The 26,052-nt window shown below is 37.1% G+C and overlaps 1 protein-coding gene across 1 annotated transcript in view; it reads left to right on the plus strand.

Annotated features, from left to right (window-relative positions):
- TRHR (thyrotropin releasing hormone receptor) overlaps nt 1-25,838 on the plus strand; it is a 54,975-nt gene extending 29,137 nt beyond the window's left edge. Inside the window, exon 2 of the mRNA XM_082434326.1 lies at nt 14,146-25,838. Within this exon, the coding sequence (XP_082290452.1) occupies nt 14,146-14,553 (408 nt within the window). The 3' untranslated portion in view covers nt 14,554-25,838. The remainder of the gene's footprint in view (nt 1-14,145) is intronic.
- Nucleotides 25,839-26,052: the final 214 nt, after the last annotated feature.

A 26,052-nucleotide genomic window follows, 5' to 3' on the forward strand; every position in this document is an offset into this window, starting at 1 on the left:
ATTTTTCTTCAACATAATTTCAGTCTGATCTATCATGACCCTTCTGGACACTGAATCTTTACACACTGATTTTAATTTTTAACTTCAAGCATATTTTGATGCCAAACCTTGCCTCAGGGGCTAGAGATAAAAATGTGCACTACACATTATTCCCACCATCAAGATCTTATGTACCAGGAAAGAAAAAAAACCCAAAATAAGAATGACATTTGCAATTAGGGCTGGGAGTATCAAACAACCACATGGAATTCCATGAAGGGAGCAAAACTTAGAGTAGCATTAGTGAATTGTTTCTTCATTTATACGTTCATTTCTTTCCTGAACATTTATTGCACCTACTCGGTACCAGACCTTCACGTTGTTCCTTGCATGTAAGGTAGAACAGGGATCCTCAAGGAGCCATCATCAGTCTAAGGACAAAAAAGAGACTATAAACAAAGAACCAAATGAAGCAACAGGATCTCTTCAGAATGTAATTATTAGTACAGAAGAAATAAACAGGAAGAGATGAAAGGAACTTAAAGAAGGGTTTATACCCACCACTCTCTATTTTTAGAGGGTATTGTTTTCGTGTCCTCCTTGCAATTAATCTTCAAACATATATTTTCCTATATTAAATGCAGACACCAAGGCTCCAGAAAGCTTTGAATGGTAATGACTAGTGAAGCTAAAATTTCAAACCAAATCTTCTAAGACCCATGTTTAACACACCAGAAAGTTAAATTCAGTGAAAATGCTGAATTTATGGCTTGCTGAAGGAAAGAAACGTATCTCCCCCATTTTTGGCTGTCTCTGTGGGTTCTTTTGGGTCAGCTAGAAAATTAGCTCTGTAACTCCAGATGGACCCAAGCATGGTACGGGCTGTCTCTGCAGGGACAGACACAGGTAGAGAAGGAGTTGGCTGCCTCCCAAGTGCTCTCAGCCCCGTGATAAGGGACTTTGTCCAAGACCTTTAGAAGCAAGACAACTAAATGCCCACTAAAAGTTTGGCAGCCCTGAGAGCTTTACTGCTATTTAGAGATTACCTCCCTTCCCCTCCATCATTCATATTCTACATCTTAAAATATTCTCATTGATTTCCCATCCCATGCTGGGTGAGCAGCTGAGGGATCACTTGTCTGTATTACAGTCTACAGTGTCTCCCGTATGAGGCCAGAGAAGCACCGGGGAGAGATGAGACTGGGAAATAGCTCCCTCAGAAAGGATCAATATCTTCATAGATGTGCGATAGCCAGTAACTGGATTCCCAGCTCAGAGCCAGCCAAGATGCCTCATTCAGAATTTCTAAGGTCCCATTCCAATGAGAAAAATGATCAAAGGAGCTAAACATACCCTAGGTACAAAGGTAAGGAAACCAAAGCAAGACTTATTAAGACAAGCTTTTCCACATGCTTAGCCATTCTCCAATAATTTACCTGGAAGAGAGAACACTCAGAAAAGACTAAATAGGACATTGAACCCACGGCAGATGACCTGCAGCATTGTTCCAGCATGGCTCATGAAAGAATTCAGACTGACATTTCATTTTCTAAATTGAGATGTTATTATAATTTGAATCCCAGGTGTGCCAGCTGAGTTTTTCCCTTCCCAGCATGTTTCCAAATATCCTCCTCCTGTGAACAAGAAAACATCCAAGCAACAGGAAGGAAGCCAGCCTTTCATCATGCACAATTATCAGTCTCTGTAATCAATACCGAAACCTCCACCCTACAATAGTTGTTAGTGTTGCAGCAAGTTTTGCATCTAATCCTCAAGTCTAGCTGCACATTACCTAGCACACAGCTGCTTTCTACTCTTAGCAAAAGAACTTGAAATTAGAAACATTCCAAAAATATGTTCTATCAGGACTTAGTATCGCAGTATGAATAGGAATATCTTTGTTAGGTGCTGAGACATAAACACTGTGAATGAGGCTTGCTTTTTTTTTTTTTAACATCATCTGGGCCCTTTTTTTTAATTGAAGTAAAAATTGAAGTATTTTTAATTGAAGTAATTTACAATGTTGTGTTAGTTCTGGTGTACAGCAAAGTGATTCTGATAAATATGTATATATTCTTTTTCATATTCTATTCCATTATGGTTTATTACAAGATATTGAATATAGTTCCCTGTGCTATACAGTAGAACCTTGTTGTTTATCTATGTTATACATAGCAGTTTATATCTGCTAATCCCAAACTCCTAATTTATCCCTCCCCACCCCTTCCCCCTTTGGTAACCATAAAATTTGTTTTTTATGTCTGTGAGTCTATTTCTGTTTTGTCAATAAGTTCATTTATATCATATTTTAGATTCCACATGAAAGTGATATCATATGGTATTTGTCTTTCTCTGTCTGGCTTACTTCACTTAATATGATAATCTCTAGGTCCATCCATGTTCCTGCAAATGGCATTATTTCATCCTTTTTTATGGCTGATAAGTATTCCATTGTGTATATATAGCACATCTTCTTTATCCATTCATCTGTCATTGGACATTGCTTCCATGTCTTGGCTATTGTAAATAGCGCTGCTATGATCAGTGGGGTGCATGTATCTTTTGGAATTAGAGTTTTCATCTTTTCCGGGTATATGCCCATAAGTGGGATTGCTGGATCATATGGTAACTCTATTTTTATTTTTTTGAGGAACCTCCGTACCGTTTTCCATAATGGCTGCACCAATTTACAATCCTACCAACAGTGTAGGAAGGTTCCCTTAAGAATTAGTTTTTCATCCTCCCTGCTCCCCTGCACATACAGCCTTCATCAATTCCAACCTTTAAGCAGCACATGTCTTTTGGGTTTTTTTTTTTTTCTTTTTGGTTTTGCAAACTTCAGGAAAAAAGTATTTCTTCCCCAAATTCAAGGTATTATAGTAAGGAGGATAAGGAGACTTTGGAGTCAAATATACATGTTTATACATGTTTTTAAACTGTGGCTTTATTCCTTAGCGTATGACATTTCTCAGCATCAGTCTTACCCTTTGTAAAATGCAGATAAAGTAGGGCTATCATGAAGAAAATGCCAAGCACATTGTCTGGTACATAGTAAGTATTTCATAAATCTTAATTCTCTTTCTCTCCTTCATCTGCCAATTCCCATTGCTAGATTGGAATACCTTTCATTTTCATCCAGTTTTCTTCATTCTAGATTGAAACATGTTAAGAAATACTGCACAGTCCCCAGAGTCTCAGAGATTCTCAGAAAGTGAGGCTTACAGCCACTCCGGGTCTCTCTTACCCTGAGAGGTGTTGGTGTCATTTTACCCTGAACCTTAGCTCTACTAACTGGGACGGCTCAACATTCCATCACTTTTTCTCGCTCTTCATGTGTCTGTGCCTCTGCCTGTCTTTGCTCTTGAAAGAAAGTACAAGCTTTGAGGGTTCATCCCACATCAGAGTTGGGTGCAGAGCTCTGCCCATTTCCCACAAGAAGTGACTCTCACTTGGTATTTGGTGACGCTCAGTGATTATTCTGGAGACCTGGACGTGTCACAACAGAAGAGTCACATCGTGTTCTGCACAGAAATATGCCACCCTGTTACTTCAGCTCTCATCTGTGCTCTTGTATCTTACCAACAGCAGTGGCCACTTGTGGCTCTACTGGCACATGAAGTCCCCCTGACACATAGAGTCCAGTTTCCTGTGCCCACAATCATCTCACTCAAGAAACAGCTCTGCTGGACTAGTCCACCTTCCTCAACACCTCTAGAATTGTGAAGAAATTTTTTTTCAATTTTATTGGACATACCACACTTACAAATTTATACTTGAAAAATCTTGTGTCACCATTTTTTTCACTTAATCACTACTTCTCCTTCCTCAGCATCACCAAATACAACCACAGTTTCTCTACTGTGAACCTCTGCTAACATTTTTATGGACCTTTTTAATCAGAGTAGAGCCCAGAAAACACTTCAGAATTCTTGCCAGAATGGCTATTCTGAAAAGAACATTTAGATATAGTACCTGACAGGTGGAGTCAAGAACCCATGCATTAGCATCTCTGTGTGGCTTCTTGTGAAGAAATCCACAACACAGGATATGACAGTCCGCAATCTCTCCACCATGAATCACTACTCAGCCTTCATTCACTTTTATTATACTTTAACTGACTTTGAGTTGATTCCAAGCCCTTTTCTGGCCCCATCATTCAATTTTTAAATCCCGTCAATGATCTCACACCAAGATATGAAGGACCCCACATTGATTACAACTGTCTTTTTTAAACTGTCTGTGCAGATACTAAGTCAGAACAAAGTAGAACAAGCTGAAAGTGGAAAATTCCAGAGCCCCCCAATCAGTGTAGAAGCTTGGCTAAATTCAGATTTATATAATTGTCTAGTCAAGTTTTTCCTTCAGTTGGCTCAACTGATGTAACAAAATGCAAGAGGTCATCGATCACATTGATCACAGGCCATCTGAGAGCAAAATATTCCCAGTAACAGAACACTTTGCTAATATGCAGCAATGCAGGAGAACGTGGATAGTCTCCAGACACAGAACGTATTGTCACCCTTCAAAAAATGGCATTAGAAGATTAAAGGCTAACTTTTATATCCATTAACCAACAAACTGTGTCCAGAAGGATGTACACTTCTGAAAATGGGAATATTCCAGTCAGAAGTGCAAGAACTAGAGCACTTTGCTGATTTAAAGAGCCCTACACCCACACAGACCTCCACAATTATATTTTAACATTTGTAAAAAATATTTACTTAATAATAATTCAAATGTTAATTGAACACTTATTATATCACAGGCATGCACACAAAGGCCTTCTCCCAACCTGTTACGCGATCCTATAAAAGTTAGTTGTTGATTTACTTTGTTCATGAAGCCAAAAACAGAGTTTTAGCATTATAGAATGTGGAATCCAATATTGACAAAGAGCCTGTTTACAAACTGAAGTTAGCCTACGATGCTCTTGATGATCACTCATAAAAGTGGTAAATATTCTTTGAGTGCATTTACCGATGTGGTTGTCACTTCCTGTAATATGGCTTTGCCTTTTTAGTTCTAAGAAAGCTTTTTCAGATTGCACTGAAATTTAGATATTCTGCACCTAAATGACAGCCAAAGGTTTGAATGGGCCTTGGTACATTTTATTAAGTAATTTTTGTCTGGCTATTCTTTTTAAATCTTCTATAAATTCAGTTTTTAAATTGACAGTACTCCTAAAAAAGGATTTAATTATTTGCTTTCTTCTCAAAGTGATACCTCTATATCTTTCTATAGCTCCATGTCTTCAACAATATTTCAGTTATAATGAACTTTATATTTTTAAATTTAATTTAATTTATTTTATTTTTGGCTGCTTTGGGTCTTCATTGCTGCACGCGGGCTTTCTCTAGTTGCGGCGAGCGGGGGCTACTCTTCGTTGCCATGCGTAGCCTTCTCATTGTGGTGGCTTCTCTTGTTGCAGAGCACGGGCTCTAGGCACGTGGGCTTCAGTAGTTGTGGCATGTGGGCTCAGTAATTGTGGCTCGTGGGCTCTAAACGCAGGCTCAGTAGTTGTGGCTCTCGGGCTTAGTTGCTCCGTGGCATGTGGGATCTTCCCAGACCAGGGCTCGAACCGTGTCCCCTGCATTGGCAGGCAGATTCTTGACCACTGTGCCACCAGGGAAGCCCTATAATGAACTTTAAAAAAGAAATAATAGTAGGTCTGGAAACCAGGGTCCTCTGTCTAGAGATGCACTGTGTTCTTAGATAGCTACAGGAAATTAATATAAATTCTAGTAATTTCTTCAACACTTCAAGAAACTGCATCACCTCTCTGAATGCAGCAATTAAGATGATTACCAACAATCACTGTGATTGGGAACTGAATCTCTTCCTATAGTTCATCAGCATCTTGAGGGATACATATGCTCCAGGTGTTCTTTCCCTTTGCCTGGCCTTATAATCCCCAAATAACAAAATCCCATTATGTGAAAATGATCACAAACATGTCTGAATATTGTGTTACCATTAATAACATACAAGTTCGATTTTCTTAGAATGTTCAAACTGGAGAGACTTTTGAGAGGAATCCAGATTTTGTATTTACTGGCTCAGAATATGAGGTTCAGACATAAGTCATGTGGCCTGCCCAATCTCCTCAGAACTCAGAGGTGGATTGTGAAACCAAGATGCTGGACACCAATTCCAGCTCCTTCTATGCCCACTGCACTTTGTCCCTCACTAACATACAGAAGGACTATGCCACAGCATTTATCTCCCAGGGGAGAATGTCCAGATAATAGCAGGACCCATGACCAGGCACAGGATTTTTTCTGAATCATACATAGAATCAAAAATCAATTTTTTTTTCTGAATCAGTACAAGAATTCCAACTAAATTTCCCAGAGTACTGAGGTATCAACCATTCCCCATGACCTCCTAGGCAGACTAATAAACCAATCTCTGATAATTAATCAAAATGTCCTCAGATTCTATGTAAGCAGATCCTCATAAATGGCATACTATTAATTGAGCTGTAACCCAAAAAAGAAGTTTCCATTTTATTTTTTTATTCCATTTTATTATTATCACATTTTAAATTTTGTTTGTTTTTTCCCTAGGAAATTGGTATGAAGGATTCCTATCTGCCTTGATACGACAATTTTCTTCTCCCTAATCAGTACTTTCTAAATGTAACACTCCAACTTGGGGCAAAAAATCATATGTGATTCCAGGGCTACCAATGATTCCTGCTGATAATGTTATCCTTTCCAAATACTTCAAAAACATTTTTTATTGGAGTATAGTTGATTCACAATGTTGTGTTAGTTTCTGCTGTACAGCAAAATGAATCAGTTAGACATATACATATATCCACTCTTTTTTAGATTCTTTTCCCATATAGGTCATTACCGAGTACTGAGTTCACTGTGCTATACAGTAGGTCCTTATTAATTATCTATTTTATATATAGTAATGTGTATATGTCAATCCCAATCTCCCAGTTTATCCCTCCCCCCCACATCCCCCCAGTAACCATGCTTGGTTTTTTTTACATCTGTGACTCTATTTCTGTTTTATAAATAATTTCATTTGTACCATTTTTTTAGATTCCACATATAAGTGATATCATATATTTGTCTTTCTGTGTCTGACTTACTTCACTCAGTATGACAATATCTAGGTCCATCCATGTTGCTGCAAATGGCATTATTTCATTCCTTCTTATGGCTGAGTAATATTCCATTGCATATATGTTACAGCAATTTGAAGGCTTAAGCTTACCATATATGTTGATTTTTGTAATTATCTAGAAAGAAAACTAGACTTAGAGTGGACAGACCTTAGTTTAATAACTAGCTTTGCTATTTATATGTGAGCTGTATGACCTTATTTCTCTGCTTCTCTGAGCTGTTTCCATTCATCGATGAGATGGGAATAATAACACCTGTCCTACAGATCTCACTGGGACATGAACAGAAAATGGTTTAAGGACAATGAAAGTACTTTGTTAATTCCAAGGAATTAAACAATTAACTGCTATCAGGACTCCATTCAGGATTCAGTGTATTGACAAGAAAGCGGCATTTTCTCCCAGATTATCTTGATTGCTTAGATCAAGTGTGGCTAAGAACAAAAAAAGAAAAGAAAAGAAAAGCAGATATTGAAAAAGTAATTTTGTGTCTACACTTGAGAAGAGGCCAACCACACCACTTGGGCACTGGACTCTGTTCCATACTGAAGAACATAGTTCTTCCAATTGTCTTCTTTCTCTTTCTCCTGGATCATAAGATTTCCCCTCTCTATGCGGATTGCTCCCTAAGCAAACAAACATGCTGTGATGTCTCTCATCTTTAAAAAAATAGACTCTTCATCCCCCTCTGGCAGCCCTTCTGCTTTTCTACTCCTTTTCCCAGAAAAACTCAAAAGATATGTTTATAATCACTATCCACTTTTCCCATCTTCTCTTGAACCCACTCTAAACAGGCTTGCCTGATAAATGAAGGTTTTTATTTGTATAAATAAATAATGCTTTTCTCCAGAACTACTCATTTCCTCTTACTCATGCTATTCTGTCTTGTAGTTGTTCTCCAAGTTACAAGAGTAGCCTAAGAGGGTTGTCCCAACTATTTTAGTTTTGTCTTTTACTCTTCATTTTTCTTGAGTCCTGATCTGTAAAATCAGTTAGTACTTTTTAGTAGGCATTATTGTAATAATTATCAGAATTATTTCAGAATTATATCAAATATTAAATGTTTAATATTCTTGAATACTTTATAACTTAAAAAGCAATAGGCAACCCAGCAATTCCACTCCTATTATACACCCAAGAAAAATAAAAACATACATGCACACAAAAACTTGTACACCAATGTTCATAACAGTATTATTCATTATAGGCAAAAAGTGGAAACCACCGAAATGAGTGGATAAATAAAATGTGGTATATACATAGGATAGAATGTTATTCAGCAATTAAAAGAAATGAAGTACTGATATAAGCCACAACATGAATGAACCTTAAAGACATTACGCTAAGTGAAAGACACTAGTCATACACAAAAGACTGCATGATTCCAATTATATGAGATATTCAGATAGGCAAATCTATGGAAACATAAAGTACATTAGTGGTTGCCTAGGGCTGGGGAAGGTAGACAGTGACTGCTCATGGGTATAGGGTTTCTATTCAGGATGATGAAAATGTCCTAAAATTAGACTGTGGTAATGGTTGCACAGCTCTGTGGATATACTAAAAACACCTGAATTGAACACTTTAAGTGGGTGAACTTAATTATATGTAAATTATATCTCAATAAAACAATGTACGAGGTTAATCATTAGTCATAAGTCAAGCTGATAGCCTGCGCCCCTGATATGTTGTGTTGAAAATGGCAGTTCACCTCTGTGGCCTTCCTCCAAAAAGTCCATAACTTCATTGTAACCATGAGGAAAACATCACCCAAACTCAAGTTGAAAGGTATTCTATAAAATGCCTAACCAGTTCTCCTCAAAACTATCAAGACCATCAAACGTAAGGAAAGTTAGAGAAACTGTCACAGCCCAGAGGAACCTGAGAAGATGTAATGACTAAATATAATGTGGTATCCTGGATGGGATCCTGGAACAGAAAAAGGGCACTAGGGAAAAACTAATGAAATCTGAATAAAGTATGGAGTTAACTAATTCTGTGTAAGAATAGTCATTAATTGTGACAAAGAAATGCACCATACTAGTGTAAGGTCTTAGTGATCGGGAGACTTTGGCGTAGGGTATTTGGAAACTCTCTGTATTAACTTTGCAACTTTTCTATAAATCTAACACTATCTTTTTAAAGGTAATATACAAACGTTAGCTAATAGTTTTAGAACTTGTAGTAAAAGTCATAGTACTAGTACTAGAGATAGTAGTTAGTAAAACGAGGTTCCTCAGCAGCCTAGAATAGAGAAACTAGTTAGCCTCTGGTTTTTCACAGACAGCACACATATGCAAAGTTGAGCTTGTGTCCACTCAGAGAAATGTAATCTCAACCTTAACAGTCAGATAGACATCTATCCAGTTCATGTCTTTTTTAAAGAAATTTTTAGAAGAAGAAAAGAAATCCTTGAATAGGATCTTTATCTAGAGATTTTATAGATTACAAAATGATGTTTTGAGGACTGAATTGAAACTCTCTTGTGAGAACTATATGGCACTTATTCCACATAATTCAATATCATAAAGAGTAAAATATATATAGTAGGGCTTGATTCTAAAGTTTCCAGCTGATCCTCACGAAAAAGATAACCCTTCACCATGGTGGCCAAGGACAGAGGCCTGCCCACCTTAGACCCTCCTGTTCCCACCCTGCTCTTCTCAACCATCTCTGTAGGCAGTTTCTCCAGCTGAACACTATGTTTTAATCAACTGATTTTTATGACCTCATTTCCTTGCCCTCAATATACTCTGCAAAAATGGCTGCCTACTTCTTCATTGATTTTTTAGCTCCATGGAGCTGACCCTTTTAGGACTCAACACTCTACATCCCCTTTGGCAGCTGCATCTCCCCTTCTGTCCTAGCAGAAGGAATGCCAAGCACCCCACAGAAAATGATGGATTTTGTTATGGTTTCCACAAGCTTCCTAGAGAAAAGAGATTGCTCCACTTCTTTCCATGGTCTGCAGTTAGAACTTGAACACTAAATTACTTCTGGTCTTCATGCTATGCCCCACTATCTCATGCCTCCAGATTGTCACACACACCCAGTCTCTGCAGTAACACTTGTCCTGCCTCTCCTTATCTTCAGATTTTGGCTTAACTATCACTGAGACCAAATGCTCACTCACCAATTCTCAACCCCAAGTCCAGATCAGGGGCTCTCATAGAACCAAAACTTTCCTCTGTCTTAGCATTTGTCACATTGTATCAGATTATAAGATACATGAAGCCACTGGCAATGTGTCTCTGGGTCACTGTCAAATCCTCAAGAGCCAGGACATTGACTGGTACACAGTAGGAATGCCAATGAATCTCCTAGAGTAAATGGGTAAATTAATTCCTTCCCAATCAAAAATATATGGTAAGATCATTTTCCCCTGAAGATTGTTTCATGCTGTTTCTCAAAGACCTTTAGGTCCTGGGGCAGAGACTTCTGTAAATAAGCAATCTTTCAACTCATTGTGTATCCCATGCACTTTCCCAGTACAAATGTCAATGCCTAAAAACAATGGCCCAAAGATATTTTCAAATTTGCATTTTTGTCACTTATTTGGAACCACAACAGAAATAAAACTTCAGCAACCAACAGTGAAATTAATTGGGTATGAAAGACAATCTCTAGGACATTTCCTTTCTAGGTATTTGCTCCTGTATTAAGAACTATTAAAATCCAAGCTATGGCTACACCAAAAACTTGTGAACATTTTAGAAAGTGATTAAGCTCAATCAAAGATATTTGGAATTAACTAAAAATAATTATGAGTGAGATTAAATGTATTCTCTATTATCCCACTGGAGACATTTTCCTCCGGGTCAGTCTTAGAAACATCACTGCATTTGTTTTATTTTAACACCTCCTTAACATTTAAAAAATGTATATTTCAAACAAAAACCTGAAGTATATTAAGGACTCATTTTACTAATCAACCAATCTCTATTTTTTTAATATTAAAAAATTAAGTGTTTGCAAAAGTCCTCTAACAATATGTTGGAGTATTAAAACCCAGAAAAGGAATACTCGAGGAATGGTGTCTCCTCCAGGATGGAGTATGGAGTGAATAGGGGGCAGCTCCAAGGGAACCAGGTTCATGAAGCCTCCCCTTCTCTGCAGGTGGAGTAAGTTAATCCTTCCTCAGAACCCTGGACTCATATATATCACAAGGCACATATCATAGTCTGCTTATTTTTAATGTATAAAGTCAGCGACTTCACAATGCATTGATAAAAGCAACATGAAAAGAGGAGAGAGCCTTACTGTTTGAATCCCCAGCATCTAGAAAAGTCCCTAGGATATGGCAAGTGCTTAATAAATGTTCACTGAATGAAAAAACAAAAAACCAGAAAAGGACCATGATTACATGTTTTGAAATAATTCTTTCCATGCCTGAATTTATTCAACATTAATTGAGGGCTATCTTATGTCACATACTGTATTAAATACCTGAGGAAAGAGAAATGAATAAACTTTACTCATGTCCTGAAGAAGCTCACCATCTATTGGACAGGTGGACAAATATAACTCATTGCAATAAAAAGTTTGGGGAGCGATGATGCCAAAGTATGCATGGGGGCCTGTGGAGGCGCATGGCAGAGATACTAACCTAGAAACAGATTGCTTTTCTTTGAGACAATGAGAGTTGCCCCCTTACATTAAGTAAAAAGAGGTAGGTAGATATTATATGTGAATTCAGTGTTTCATCTGAAAATAGTAGGGAAAAACAAACAGATAAAATTCAACCTTTAAGTTCAGAAATTAAGCAGCAATAAGTGTGTTGAAATTATACTTAGAAGAGATTAAATGTTTTTGGCAACCATGTGCGAGTAACATGGTAGAAATATCATTAATGAAAATGCAAAAGACTTTCACAGGGAGAGCAAAAGTATAAAGGAAAGATCATGGGCTTTGGCTTAAGCAGACTTAGCTTGAATCATGGCTGTCACTTACTAGACATGTGTCCTTAGACAAATCACATATACTCTCTAAACCTCAATTTCTTCATATGCAAAAGAGAACCAATACTAGCTTACACACGGAGTTATTAAAAGCATTAAATAAGATTATGTTTACATATCTTTATGACGGGCCATTATAAAGACTCAAATGTGATGCTAGCAATCCAATTGTAAATCAAGCCAGGGGCTCAAATATAAGATGCTTAGTCCTTGGCAAGGAGTGGGAGGATGTTGGTAAGTGTGAAGCAGTGACCTGATATCGGAGAACCACCAGGAAGTGGAAAAAGGCAGGGATGTGAGTGATGATGATGACGATAAAGATGATAATTACTATGGCTCCTTCCAAAGCTCAGAGTATTTATCACTGAATTAAGCCTTTAGTTTCTTAGGATCAATTAAAGTGTTTACTCATAATCTTAAAAGTCAGCTTTGAAAAAGCAGGCTTCCATTAACCTCTTGTCTGAATAGATCCTCTTTATCTCTGAAAGAGGTCAAGAATCTCTGAAATGTTTTACTTGGTGTTACATGAACCAATGTGAAAATCATATCTTCCCACTGAACAACTTCCCTGCCCCAGTAAGCCAAATAGAAAATATAATTATCCTAATGCAGTGAGTCAGCAGGACCGTGAACAGTGATCGCTCAGGGAACAGTGAGTGAGGTAGAGCAGGAGGGCTCGGGGCACATTCTTAGAGGGTAGGGAGGACTTCAAGAAAGTGATCAAAGGGCCCTGGAAGCAGAGGAAACACAGTAACTTGAGAGTAGGTGGGTAGATAGCTCATAGGTGCCATTGCAAAGAAGTTGTAGGAGTTGTTCAAAAAAAGATAGTAGTGGTTCAAAAAACGATAAAGGCTATGTGTGTCCCTAAGTGAGAAGTCTTACAGCAAATGATATGAGCCAAGGAAGGAGGCAGTTACTATAGAATAACAGCAAGAGGGTAGCATTACCCCCACGATGTGGGATTCATGGGGAGTTCCTGGGGTGGACAAGATATAGTTAAGGGTAGGACAGAGCCCCAGTATCAGAAGGAGTGCTAGGAGGGGAACGGAAGGTATTCTAACACAGGAGAGCAAGATGGATCTATTATTAGGATTAAGTACAAGGAGCTGAATTTATAGTAGATACTCATGACAGAGTAGGTATCTAGCTGTGAAATCCTTATTTCTACACTAAAGAACTTTTAAAAGCCCTGTCTAAAAACAGGATCTCTCTCAATGCCAGAACAAGATAGAGGCTGGTGGAGAGGGCTTTAGGGAAACAGCTGAGAGGTTAAGAAGGATGAAAGAGGAAGTATCAGTTCCTTCTATTTGCAGTAGTTTTCAAGTTCAGAACATCTAGAAAGTCTGGGCTGAGGAAGCTGAAATTTGTCAAACTCTGTAAGAGACTATAGATAACTAAAAACTTATTTTAAAATATGTAAAGTATTGCTGTTGAAAGAAAGGTGAGTAAAGATGGGATTAGACCCTAGGTCTCCTAGTGTTCACCGCAGACACTTTTGGTGCCCTGGGTCACATCCTCTTACACAGACTGTGGTTTCAGCCATGATTTCATGGCTATTGTGGATGGTTCCTGCTTGCTGAGAACACTGCACTACCGGTATCCAATGTCCCCTGACTGTCTCTCCTCTTCTCCGCCTCAAGGTTCTGTCTAAAGCCCCTAGGAGTTTCCAGGTAGGTGAAACTTGGAAGTACCGTGCATTTAAAGCCCCTAAGGCACCTCTCAACAAAGGGGAGATGGCAGCCAGTAGATAAATGCCTCAGCTTCCCTGTCTCTGGATAGATGATCCCGAAATGCATTACTTGATCCACAGTTGCCCACAGTGGGAGTTGTCTCAAAAACACACCCTATTTTGGCTTTTCCTCCTCTGTCACACTTTCTTCTATGCCTTTAATCCTGCTTCCTGGGTTCATCTCCCAAATACTGTAAACTGCCTGCACTTAAGTCCTTGTCTCGGACTACATCTTGGGAACTAAATGCTGGAGGAGGGCAGAGGGGGAGTCGTTTTATTTTCACGTTTTGGTTCTGTTTTGTTTTCATTTGTGTTTGCTTTGCATTTCTGTTTCTCCGTAGGTCACCAAGATGCTGGCAGTGGTTGTCATTCTGTTCGCCCTTTTATGGATGCCCTACAGAACTCTTGTGGTTGTCAACTCATTTCTCTCCAGCCCTTTCCAAGAAAATTGGTTCTTGCTCTTTTGCAGAATTTGCATTTATCTCAACAGTGCCATCAACCCAGTGATTTACAATCTCATGTCCCAGAAATTCCGTGCAGCCTTCAGAAAGCTCTGCAACTGTAAGCAGAAGCCAGTGGAGAAACCGGCTAACTACAGCGTGGCCCTCAATTACAGCGTCATCAAGGAGTCAGATCATTTCAGCACAGAGCTTGATGGCATCACTGTCACTGACACTTACTTGTCTGCCACGAAAGTGTCTTTTGATGACACCTGCTTGGCTTCTGAAATAACCGTTAGCCAAAGTTGATTCATGGAGTAGAAGAAAATGGATGATAAAGAAAATGAGAATCTGTGCAGTTATCAACCCAAGAGAGGAAAGAGCCAATACTCGTATGTGACGACAGAGCAGATAAAGTCCTCGCCAGTGCTCTAACACATACTGCCCCAAGACACTTTAACCCATTAGAATGATTCACAGCTTCCTTCTCGTATCAAGAAAATGTATATCATAGAAAAACTGAGCAGATCTGTGAAAAATCCAAATGGTGGAAATTTTCCATTTAATTTGAGACTGTATTTTCTGGGGCTGTGAAGTTTAGATAAAACCTAGACATCAGTTTACCTTATTCAAAATAAGTTTATCAAACGTATTTTCTCACCCTGCCCCCAAATTATTTATACATGTGGTAGTTTGGCAACATGAAAATTTTTAATGTTTTCATTTAGCATTTCATTTTAATAAAGTGCAGTGCTATTTTCATGAATATTTAAAACTACAGGGAAAAATAGAAAAAAATTTGATGAGTAAAAATGAGATTTCAAACAAATATATTCACCATATGAAAAAAAAGTCATAATGCTTATAAAATTCTGAGTTGATTTTTATATCTTACAAAGTGTAGATGGTCACCATTCAACTTTAATGTAAATAGCCAAACCCCAAAATAGCCGAAATTACTAATTGAGAAGACATGTAGATTTGATATTTAGATAAATCCAGCTCTGTACTCTGCAAGGCTTCTAAATGATGGGTGAGACAGGAGAAATATCAAGATTAAATAACTGTGAAGATACATACTAACATATAATTAATATTGAAAATTAGCCAAGACAAGACCAAGTATTCAAAATAAGGTTTTACTTCTTCCTCTGAGACTTTTAAGGAAGAAAATCCTATTTGAGCATTTGAGAAGAAAATCCTATAAACTACTGAGCCATGTCAAGCAAATCCTTCTAGCTGAATCTAGCTAAAAGTCTGAAACATTCTCAAAAGCTTAGTTGCTATTCTAAGTCAGCCAAAGGCTGACTATTACACTTCCAGCTGAAGACTCCCCACTGAGCATTGTATTCTATGGATTTTAACTTGTGTGCAAGTGTCTTTCCTTCCTGCCTGCTTGTCATTTGTAGGTTCTCTCTCTCTCTTTTTTTTTTTTTAAATGCTTGTGACATTTTGTTTACAGATTCTAAATCAAAGCAATGCAAAATTTGTTGGCTTTATTTCCAATAGAGCCAAAACTAATTTCATCTCATTATTAATATCTCTTTATAGTTATGACTTAGGCCTGCTCTTCTATTCCAGTGATTATTAGAGAGGTGTGAATGTGAATCTGTCAGGTCCTACTTTAATCCCTTTCAGTTGACTCACCTACTAAGATTTGGCCAAGTGTAAAAATCGCCCTTGGTGTTGGTTCAGTAATAGCTGATTTTTCATGACTGGGTCAAAAAGTACTGTGTACTCCTAAGTGCCCCGTAGACTGGCATTTTCCCTTTCCAGGGTATATCCTTATCTTGTGGATTTTTTCCTGAAACCTAATTGCTAATGATAATTACCCACACAAACACCTTCTTTATGAAGGATATATCACTCTATTTTGGAAACGTCAGTTTTTAAATGCTGCTTCATGGAGACTCTGCCATCCAGAACCTCAGTCCCGAATATGCTTTGGTGAAAATTGGCCTCATCTACTCCATGAAAACATTCTTATCCTGTCACTGTTTCAGTAAACCAATGCAAGCAAACACTTATAGGAAATACACTAAAGGTCTATATGCACGACACTAAGAAAACTATTTTAACTGACTTTTCATCCTGGATTAAATATTAATTTTGGGATCATAGAGATAGAGCACTAGAGTTACCCAACCCCAAATCACACATGCACGTATGCAGGTGCATATAAGCACATACACATGGATGCGTAAATTGCTTATCCATGGGGATTGGAATGTATTAGATTTTTTTCATTATGGAAAAGAACTAATATCATTGAGCATCTACTATGTCTCAGGCATGCTGGTAGGTATTTAATCAACATTATCTTCATCACAGTCTCACTACAGCTGTGATTTTCTTATGATAAGACCAGGGATCAGGGATTAATTCCCTAAAGTGTGTCGATATTAGGGAAAGAAAACGAAGAAATGTCTTTCTTTTTTCTTTTTTTAAGCCAGCATGCTGATTGAAATTCTTGTGACCTGATGGCTTAAATAATAAAAAAATATATATTCTTTGCAGAGTGGTAATATCAGATGTTGAAAAAAATTATGATTAGTTTTATATGTTATACACAGAACACAATATACTCTTCCCACCTTTGGAAATTTAATATATGGGCTCAGTTTTTGTTTTAATGTTTAAAAAGTTATTTGCTAATAATCTGTTAGTTTTAGACCACATGGGAAATTCAGAAGAACACAGTTCATAGCGTTTCAACTCTAAAGCAAATGCCATTATGAAATTAAATGTTTCCATGCAATATCCAATAGATATTTGGGTTTACACAGCAGAAATATAACTTTTTAAGGTATTCTTTATCACACTGTACTAAATCATAAAATATTGCCATAAATAATCAAAAGTTAACAAACCATCAAATGAAAAATAAAGAGATTGAAAATTGCTGACGTAGTGATGTTATTAAGGCCTCCCTTAATGAAATTCCTTGAGCTATTTTATTACTTCTAATTTCATTAATTGCTGAGTGTCTTTGGTTAGATCTTGGACCTGAGGTAATTAGGTAAAGGGCACAGATCATGAATAAAACAAGCAGACATAAATTTCCTCTTAAGACTTCTCCATCAGTATTAGGAGTTTAGTTCTAGAGCTTCACTCCAACACAAATATTCTAAACGCTAAAGAGAAATGAGAAAAGTGAAAACTGTAATCACTCTTAAACAGGCCAAATGCACGGAACAATACACCTTGACAATATACCCAAACACATGGCTGATTTGTGCTAAACAACTAGTTAAGTCAAAAGAAAACTATAGCCATAAAACTTAGGTTAGTGTAACTAAGTCTTAAATAGATACTTGAATTGTTTCATTTTCAGAAGAATGTGTTGGAGTAATAATGACAGTATGTCATAGTAAAGCTGAGTCCACACGGTTATGGACTACTCTTAAAGAATAAGAGTTACATCATTCCAAACTATGTTAAATCTATAAACATGATAGAAGAGAGAAAAGATTAACTTTTTGGAGGAAAAGGAGATTTTAAATAGCTTACCCATGGCTCTATGAATTCTATAAATAATATATGCAACATTATTTATGTCTCCCAAGTGCAGTTCACAAAGGGGTTGGACTGTTTGTTCATGGAGTAAGGGAACTGGATGTGAACGATGGAGCAGCCACAGACAACAAGTCCATCCAGGCTAAAAGAACATTTATTTCAAATATTTGGAGTCACTTGTTCTCCTTGGAAAAAGCAGAGTATGAACATCGCTAGCAATTTGTTTTCTGTTTATCTGTAGTTGTCCACAGTAAATAACCATCAAAACCAGGATTTGGCTGAGCAAATATAAGTTTTTAGAGTAATACACAGGAAGAAGTCTTACAGCACTCTGTAGTAATAAATATATTTTTCTCTCCTTCCCCACCTCCCCTATCAAATTCTTCTCCCTCCACAAACATGGTTTTCCTCAGAGCAGCCAGTTTTATGTGACTTTATTCAAGACTAAACCTGGACATGAACTATCTTAAGTGTACTCTTTCAAATATATGTAATATGTATGTGTGTGTATATATATATATGTATATATATACTTGCTCTGAACACTTCTGTGTTTCATAAAATCATGTTCAAATTGTGGAAGAACTGATGCTTCTAAAGTTTCTATTTATGTCTCAATTTTCACGGTGGGGAGTCATGTGTAGAGTTGAGCTGCTCAATGTTTTTTCCCTCACAGATATGTAGAAGTCTGGCATTTCAGAGCTTCACTGAGAAACCAATAAAAGAATACTCCATATGTGAAAAACTACTGCAGAAATTTAAGAAAATCACACTGTACTAAATAAAAGGCTCTCCCCATTCTTAAGGATTTCACAATCCAATGAGGAAAAACTAAATCAATATAATATCATCTCAAGATATAACATTTTGGCAATATTTAGAATATGAATTAGAAACATCAGAAATGTTTTAAAGAAGCAATTAAGATCGTTCATGTATTATGATACTATTTTATGAACTATAATTAGAAATATTGATTAATTTTTAACTTCATTGATCACACAGGGGGAGAAAGGTCAGATACAGCCCTGTAATATTTTTGTTTTTATGTTTAGTCTGTAATCTCAAGTCACTCAGCAGAAAAGCTCATTTACGAGAGTGCCCATTGGGGAATAGTTTTGTTACTGAGACGGTTAGAACCAAATGGACTATGCTGATATAAACTAAATCTATATGGTTCTGATTTTAATATTCGAGTAATCTCTGTGAAAAGAATTGCGAAGAATGTTTGTAGATAGTGTTGTCAGGCTTGTTTGCGTTCTTCTACACCAAGTACATTTATGGCAAATCCAACATGAGGTGATTGGTTTATATTTTAGAGATTATGTCTGGAAAAATTAAGCTGGATGAAATAGCTCAGCTGGGACAGCACATTGTCTGAACTGTCAAATCTGGATCCTGCAAGAGAACAAAAGACAGTTTTATGGCCAATAAACAGCAAATCCACACAATGATCACCTGTATATCCTCGTGGAGGAGCATCTGGGTCAAGTCCGTACTACAGGCTCTCAACTGAAATAATGGAAATAAAAGCATTTTGAAAGTTATACAAGTTAAAAGGATGGCATAAAAACAATGGAGTTGGCTAGAGTTCCTGCAACTTATTTGAGCCCCTAAGCAACACCCATAAGTGATTATTTCATTCCTCACAGAATAATGGACTTAATTTTTGTGCATATGGCCTTTCTCTGACTTGTAAGAAAGAGAGAATGAACTTTCTCAAGAATGTTATGAACTGATATTGATGAAGATGGAGACTTTCCAGAACAGAAAAATAAACACAACATGACAGTAGAATAAGATTGAACTTAACCACAGGTCTGAATTTAGAAGACAATTAAGAACATTTTCTGTATTCCTGAAATGGCACAAAATGCCCCAGTAAGGAGGCTAAATGTTTACACCTTAGCCAAGAATAATAAATCACTCCCACTTTAATATACATAAGAATTATCTGGAAGCTTATCTTAAAATGCACTTTATTTGACGTTGCCGCAAGATTCTTGTTAGGTAATTTTGATGCCTGTAGCGTTCTGACCATACCCTGAAAACCACTGAGGCATAGTCCCCAGTGTAGACCTTCAAGGCTCTTACATATCATAATTCTTAATAAACAAACTACATGAAAAACTCCTTGAGAGTAAGTCTATTTCATCTTTGTATTCCACAAATTATCTAAACTTGGATGATGTCCCTAAGTATCTGGTAAATGTATGAATAAATCAATGAATTGCAAGCTAATATATTTTTTAATTTTCTGCTGATGTCCAATTTGCCTCTAAATCTTTCTACACAATAAGATAACTAGTTCTATGTGGTTTTTATTTTTCTAAACCGTTCTCCCAGCTCAGTGAAAAGCACTACATTAAGTGTGCTAGATGAGGGTCAGAACAATTCCTTACATACGTGTAGTGCTTGACAATTTCAATAGCACTTCCACATCCTAATTTAATAATTCAAGACTAATGCATTGCCTCTGCCCTCAAGGAGATTACAATCTTGTGATAACATATTAACACAGAAACATAAGAAATACAGAATGCATAACTGGAAGCCAAATTGTGTGATTTCAGACTACAAACAATTGAACTCTTCAGAGGAAAAGGGACATCTTTGGTGCCTGGAGTCATTAAGGATAACGTTGTAGAGAACACAGGACTTCTTTCAAGGATTCGTTTGATTTAGATAAAGAAAAGACAATACATGTGGGAGAAATAAGATGAGTGAGGTCAGGGAGATACAGATAAACATTAGAGCAAGGCTCTGGACATTATGGATACTGGTCCAAAGTATGTCCATTTCATGAGAGGTTAAGGAAGGCAGCTAGTCCTTTCATATTTGCCACCACCAATAAAACTCCAAGTAAAGGAAAAGTAAAGGAAGTCAAGAACCTACCTGTGCTTATATTTGGTGAGGAAATATTCACCCATACACTAGAATATAGAGTTTAAAAGCATATAGGTCAGCTATATTTACTTTCTAAATATTTCATTTATTATGTATAGAAAATATAATACACTATTTGTCTTATAAGCATTATAGTTCCAAAAGTACTCTTATAGTCTTAATTTTTGAAGTGGAAAATATGTGTGTATATATATATATACATATACATATACATATACATGTATATCTTTGTTTCTATATCATATCATCACCATATATTTTAAAGTATTTATACCTGTGTATATTATCCAGGGGTCCTTAACAACTCTGGATTTATCCAATTATGTTAACCATAGAAATCAGAGCTAGCTCAGGGACCTAGGCCCTTCATGAACTTAAGCTTCAAGATTAAATTTGTATTGAAAAGCAAGTAGTGATTAGCTTCAGATTACTTGTGACATCGTGGACTTGCATGTTGCTTTTGATGTGCTCCTGAATGTGTTGGCTTCCTTCTATCAGTTTTAGAAAGTTGTATGCTGACTCATTTCATCACTTGGGAATTAATCGCTGTGTCCTTGTGGGACAAAGACTCTTCTTTAAGAAAGTACAGTATCGTGTGCTCTGCTGTGGGAAACTGTGTCTGTACCAATATGTGTATTGTGAGCAATAAAGCATCAGACTGAAAGAACTGGCTCTTTAGTTTTCTTTGTCTTCCAAATTATTTCATTTTGGTGCAACTTGACTCTTAACCACTTGCTCAGAAGAACATCATTTTAATCCAGTGGCACCCAACATGTACCACTGTGGTTTTTTGAGATGATTATAAGTAACACAGAGATAGACGTTTTCCATTTCAATAGTCATTTTAATGTGTATTGGAGCAAATATGACTAGCTCATCAAATTCACGATGTCAATGATGTTAATGAGTTCACGATGTTGATATTAGATAGGACGAAAAATCATGAGGTTTAAACAAGTGGCTGAAGTGTGGACAGCACTGAAGTAATTGTTTCAGGTGTCTGTCCCTTTTTGAACAATAGCAAAGTAAACCCAGGTACTTGTGTGTATCATTGAAAAGCAGCTTGCTCCATTACCTTTGTAGTTCCAAGTAATCTCCAACTTACCTGGAATAAGCAAAGCAAAAAATACGTGGACCATAAAGTTCAGCTCTTGTAGAAGTGGATTTGGCTTATTCCTGGGGCCACTGCTCTAGTACACAGACTCTATTTGATAAAGTTCATCTTACCATGTAAAAGAAAATGCTTGCTTAAGTAAATCTCAAACTTTGCTTGAATGACCTTATTCTTTCACACTTGGAGAACATGAGAAAAAGAAAATAAAAAATAACATTTGAAGCACTGCAGCATTGAGTGAACAACAGTGGATTCTTTGAATCCTCTTTATTCAAGAATAAAACAACCTTGCCACCACTAACCCTATTTACCTTCCAAAACATTTGTTCTTATATTATGATGTGTAGCACCTTCAGCAATGTCAATTTTCCTCAGCCCCCACCCCAGGTCATTCGTTTAGTGGGATTTTACCAAATAGCATATTCCTCTTTCCCAAATCTCCTAAAAATGCTATAAAAATCAATGAAGACACATTTTCATGCACCATGGTCAGTAAAGTGCAGCGACTAGCACACTACCTGGCATGTAATGGACCCACCAAAAGTATCTGTTAATGGATGTGAATGAATATGTTTAGCAAATAATTAAATTTAATGGACAGAAAGCATTTTATACCACAGATAATAACTACTAAGAGTATAGATTGCATGTAGACACTAAAAGTCTTAGATCTCCTCAGTCTCAAACACCATCTGCTTATTCATACTAACCTTAAAATATGTTCAGCTTCATGATTTAATATTGTTTCCTCTGACATAAATATCCACCAGGGAACTCCCTGGAGGTCCAGTGGTTAGGACTCTGAGCTTCCAATGCCATGGACCCTGGTTCGATCCCTGGTCGGGGAACTAGGATCCTACAAGTTGTGTGGTGCTGTCAAAAAATTAAAAAATAAAAATAAATAAAATAAGATAAAAACCCACCAAATGTGATCACTCCATCCACTCCACAAAACTGCGACCTCTGCTGATAGATTTGTTATAAAAGGTGAGATAATATTAGATGAATCTATGCAAATCAACCAGTGGTAGCAGCCACCTGTGGGGACTTGCATCACGTCTCCTCTTTGGCTTCCATGATTTCAGCACAGCTGTGGTGGACAGTTCCACGCACATTTCTTCCCTCCCAGCTCCAGCAAACCAAGGTGACTCTGCTTTTCTGCCTCACAACTTCCTTCAAAGCTGTGGGAAGCCACTCAGCTTGAGCATAGATTTCAAGGGAGTTAATGTCCTTGGGGACAACATTAAAACAGTGAGGGATGAAAACCAATGGACAAAAGCGCCAGCCTCTCACCTTCTGGTGGAAGAGGCGCATCTTTCTGAGCATCTTCAAAAGGTTCTTCAGAAGGTCTTCAGCCTGACCAGCCCCCAGTTTCCATATTGGTAACCAGCTCAAAGACATACCCTTCATTAACTTTTCTTCCTACCTTGTTCCTCTCTCCTAAATTTCTCACTTCTGCTTTCTGGAGTCACCTCCAAAATATAACATTCACACCCAAATCTTTGTTGGAGGCTCTGATTTGGGATTTTACAATTTTTTACGATTTTTATGTGAATGTCTACTCAGTGGCAGATCAGAAACATCATCATCAGAAAGTAACACAAAGAATAGATCTCATTGTGTTTCCAATCAGATTGCCTTCTAAAATCTCAAAGAACTGACGTTGCATATAGTTATCAGTTTTTACACTTCTAATATAGCACAACATGTATGAATCACAGAAAAAAAAAAGTTGTTTCTCTATACTACTCTATACTACCATAAAGGATCCTGTCATTTCAATTCATCTTTTTTCTTCTCAATCTCTCTTATGTAATTCATAAGTATTTAACTCAGCATATAATCATTGCATTTGTAAAATGGAGATAGAAACATCTAAGTATGACCTAGAATGTTTCCCTATGAGATCCAGAATTATCTTGATATTAAGATAGTTTTTTAAATTAGTCAAACGGCAAAATTAGGCAAACCTTCTTAACAAAACCACTAGCAAAGCTCATAACTGTCAAACCATAATTCAAGTGCAGGGATTTTTTTTGCAAGGAGCTTTTTGAATGTCTCTCACTTGAATCAGTTAGCTTCGTATTTTGTTATATAGTAGTATAAACCAGAAAAGCCCCATCCTAACCCCAAATACACACACACAAACACACTGCCAGATTATAGAGTATAGAGAAGCATAAAACAATTAAAAAACCAAACTGACCATAGACAGCTTTCTTCATTTCATCCATATAACCATTCATCGACTAAAATATATCGTGATCTACTACATGACTTCAGTCATTCACAGGTATTATAAAATGGACACTCGTTGACTTCAAGGAGTTTCTAATGACTCTGCCATTGCCAAGGTACCCTCAGAGAAACTCCATCATTGTTGATTAAAACAGTGTTTCAACTTTTACCCCACACTCCAGACCTTGAAAATCACATCTTATGTCTTCAGCTATTATGGCAGGTGACATGGTTGTGGCAATTTCCAAGGTCTAAGAAAGACTCACTCTTAAACTGAAAAAAAACCCTGAAAAAGAGGTGACAATAGCAACAATTAAAATGTTTGTTTGTTTAGCTTCTTAGTACTATTAGCTACGACTGGACAGAGGTGTACAGAAACATCTTTAGACAGTATCCCAACAGTCGAAGGGAAGAAATACAATAACAACAACGAAAAGGAAATAAAACAAGGATTGATGAAAATAACTTTTCCAAGTATCATATTGTGTTGGATTTATTGAAAGAAGTTCTTTCAGAATTTAATATTCAATATTTAATAGGAGCACTGCTACTTCATTCACAATAAGTCATTTTCTTTGGGAAGAATGTAATTGGCTGCCAGAAGGATCGGAGACAGTTGAAAGAATCATGGCCTTTGCTTGGAACATTGAACACGTTCTTTTTAATGCTAAGATATGAAGGATGTGGAAACACACTTTTATAGCCAAATGGTGAACTACAGCTTCTTTCAAATTGAGCATTTGCTAAGTTTACCCACATTACATATTGTTCTCCTAGGTTATACCTCACACTGTACTTCTGCTCGCTGATCAGAAACAGCAATGGATACGGTGAGTATGAATTGCTGTCCTTTAATTTCTTATATCAGTTACATATGTTTGGGATTTTATGAAAATTAATATTACCATGTCTTATTACTGGTATGATATAATCAATAGAGTGGCACTTAGGAGACCCAAAGAGATTGGAACCCAGCATTAAAACTGCTTCCTGCATTTAGCAGGCACTGGGAGAAGGAAGTTGAGGTGAGGGCCCATCCATCTGTGGAGACAGAGAGGGAGTCCAGTCTATTAGGAAAAATGGCATCCACATAATCCAATTTAAGGCAACAAATGGGTAGTAACATCTACAGCGTGCCAACACTATGACTGGTCGCATACATCTTACACTACATATACTTGATGCTGGGAAGTTCATCATAATTGTTTATTGACTTAGACAAGGAGAGCACTTGAAAGAAATTAATGATATTCAGAGATCTAACTGGACAAATATCAATGTAAATAATCAGAGCCACGCTGAAGTATGGGTGACTTGACGCTGTGTGGAGCAGTACAGTCATGAGCTGTAAGTGCTTACATAGACCCAGCTGAAGTCACAACTTATTTGAGAGCCTGGAATGAGACTGAGCTTTCAAAGTGAGGTCAAGTGACCCCAGCCCTAGAAAGGAGACTGAAGAGACTCAAAGACCAGGCAGACCTGACCAACATTAAGCTCCTATGTTCTCACTTGAACATTGTGATTACTATTCACATGAAGGGGAATTTCAGTGTCTTTTCAGGAATGGGATGAGCAGAAACACATGCTGCCCCAACTATTGATTGTGTATTTCCCAGAGCAAAGCAGGCGCGTGTTTGAAGAATTTGATCATCAATGTTTTAAATATTTTAAATACAAGTGTTTATTGGGAAGAGAAAGAACCTCTTAGTTACAGGTTTTAAAATTCTGATTAACCACCAAAGTAGGAATGAAAAATGTCCCAGAAACCAACAAAAATTATTAAGATCTTGTGTATGTGTTTGTGTGTGTGTGTGTGTGTGTGTGTGTGTGTGTGTGTGTATTATCATAAAAAAATCTACCCCAAGTAACAAGACAGATTTTAATTTGGGATCACAAGTAGTGACCCATACAGTTTATAATAGAATAACTGAAAGGATTATTTTGTTTTAGGACATTTTATATGCTGAGGCTTATATAGAGTTTTTAAAAGAAAAAAATAATGTTTTGATCATTATGGTAATGGAGAAAAATCC

This window comes from Balaenoptera physalus (assembly GCF_965194825.1).
Source record: "Balaenoptera physalus genome assembly, chromosome: 17".
Taxonomy (NCBI): domain Eukaryota; kingdom Metazoa; phylum Chordata; class Mammalia; order Artiodactyla; family Balaenopteridae; genus Balaenoptera; species Balaenoptera physalus.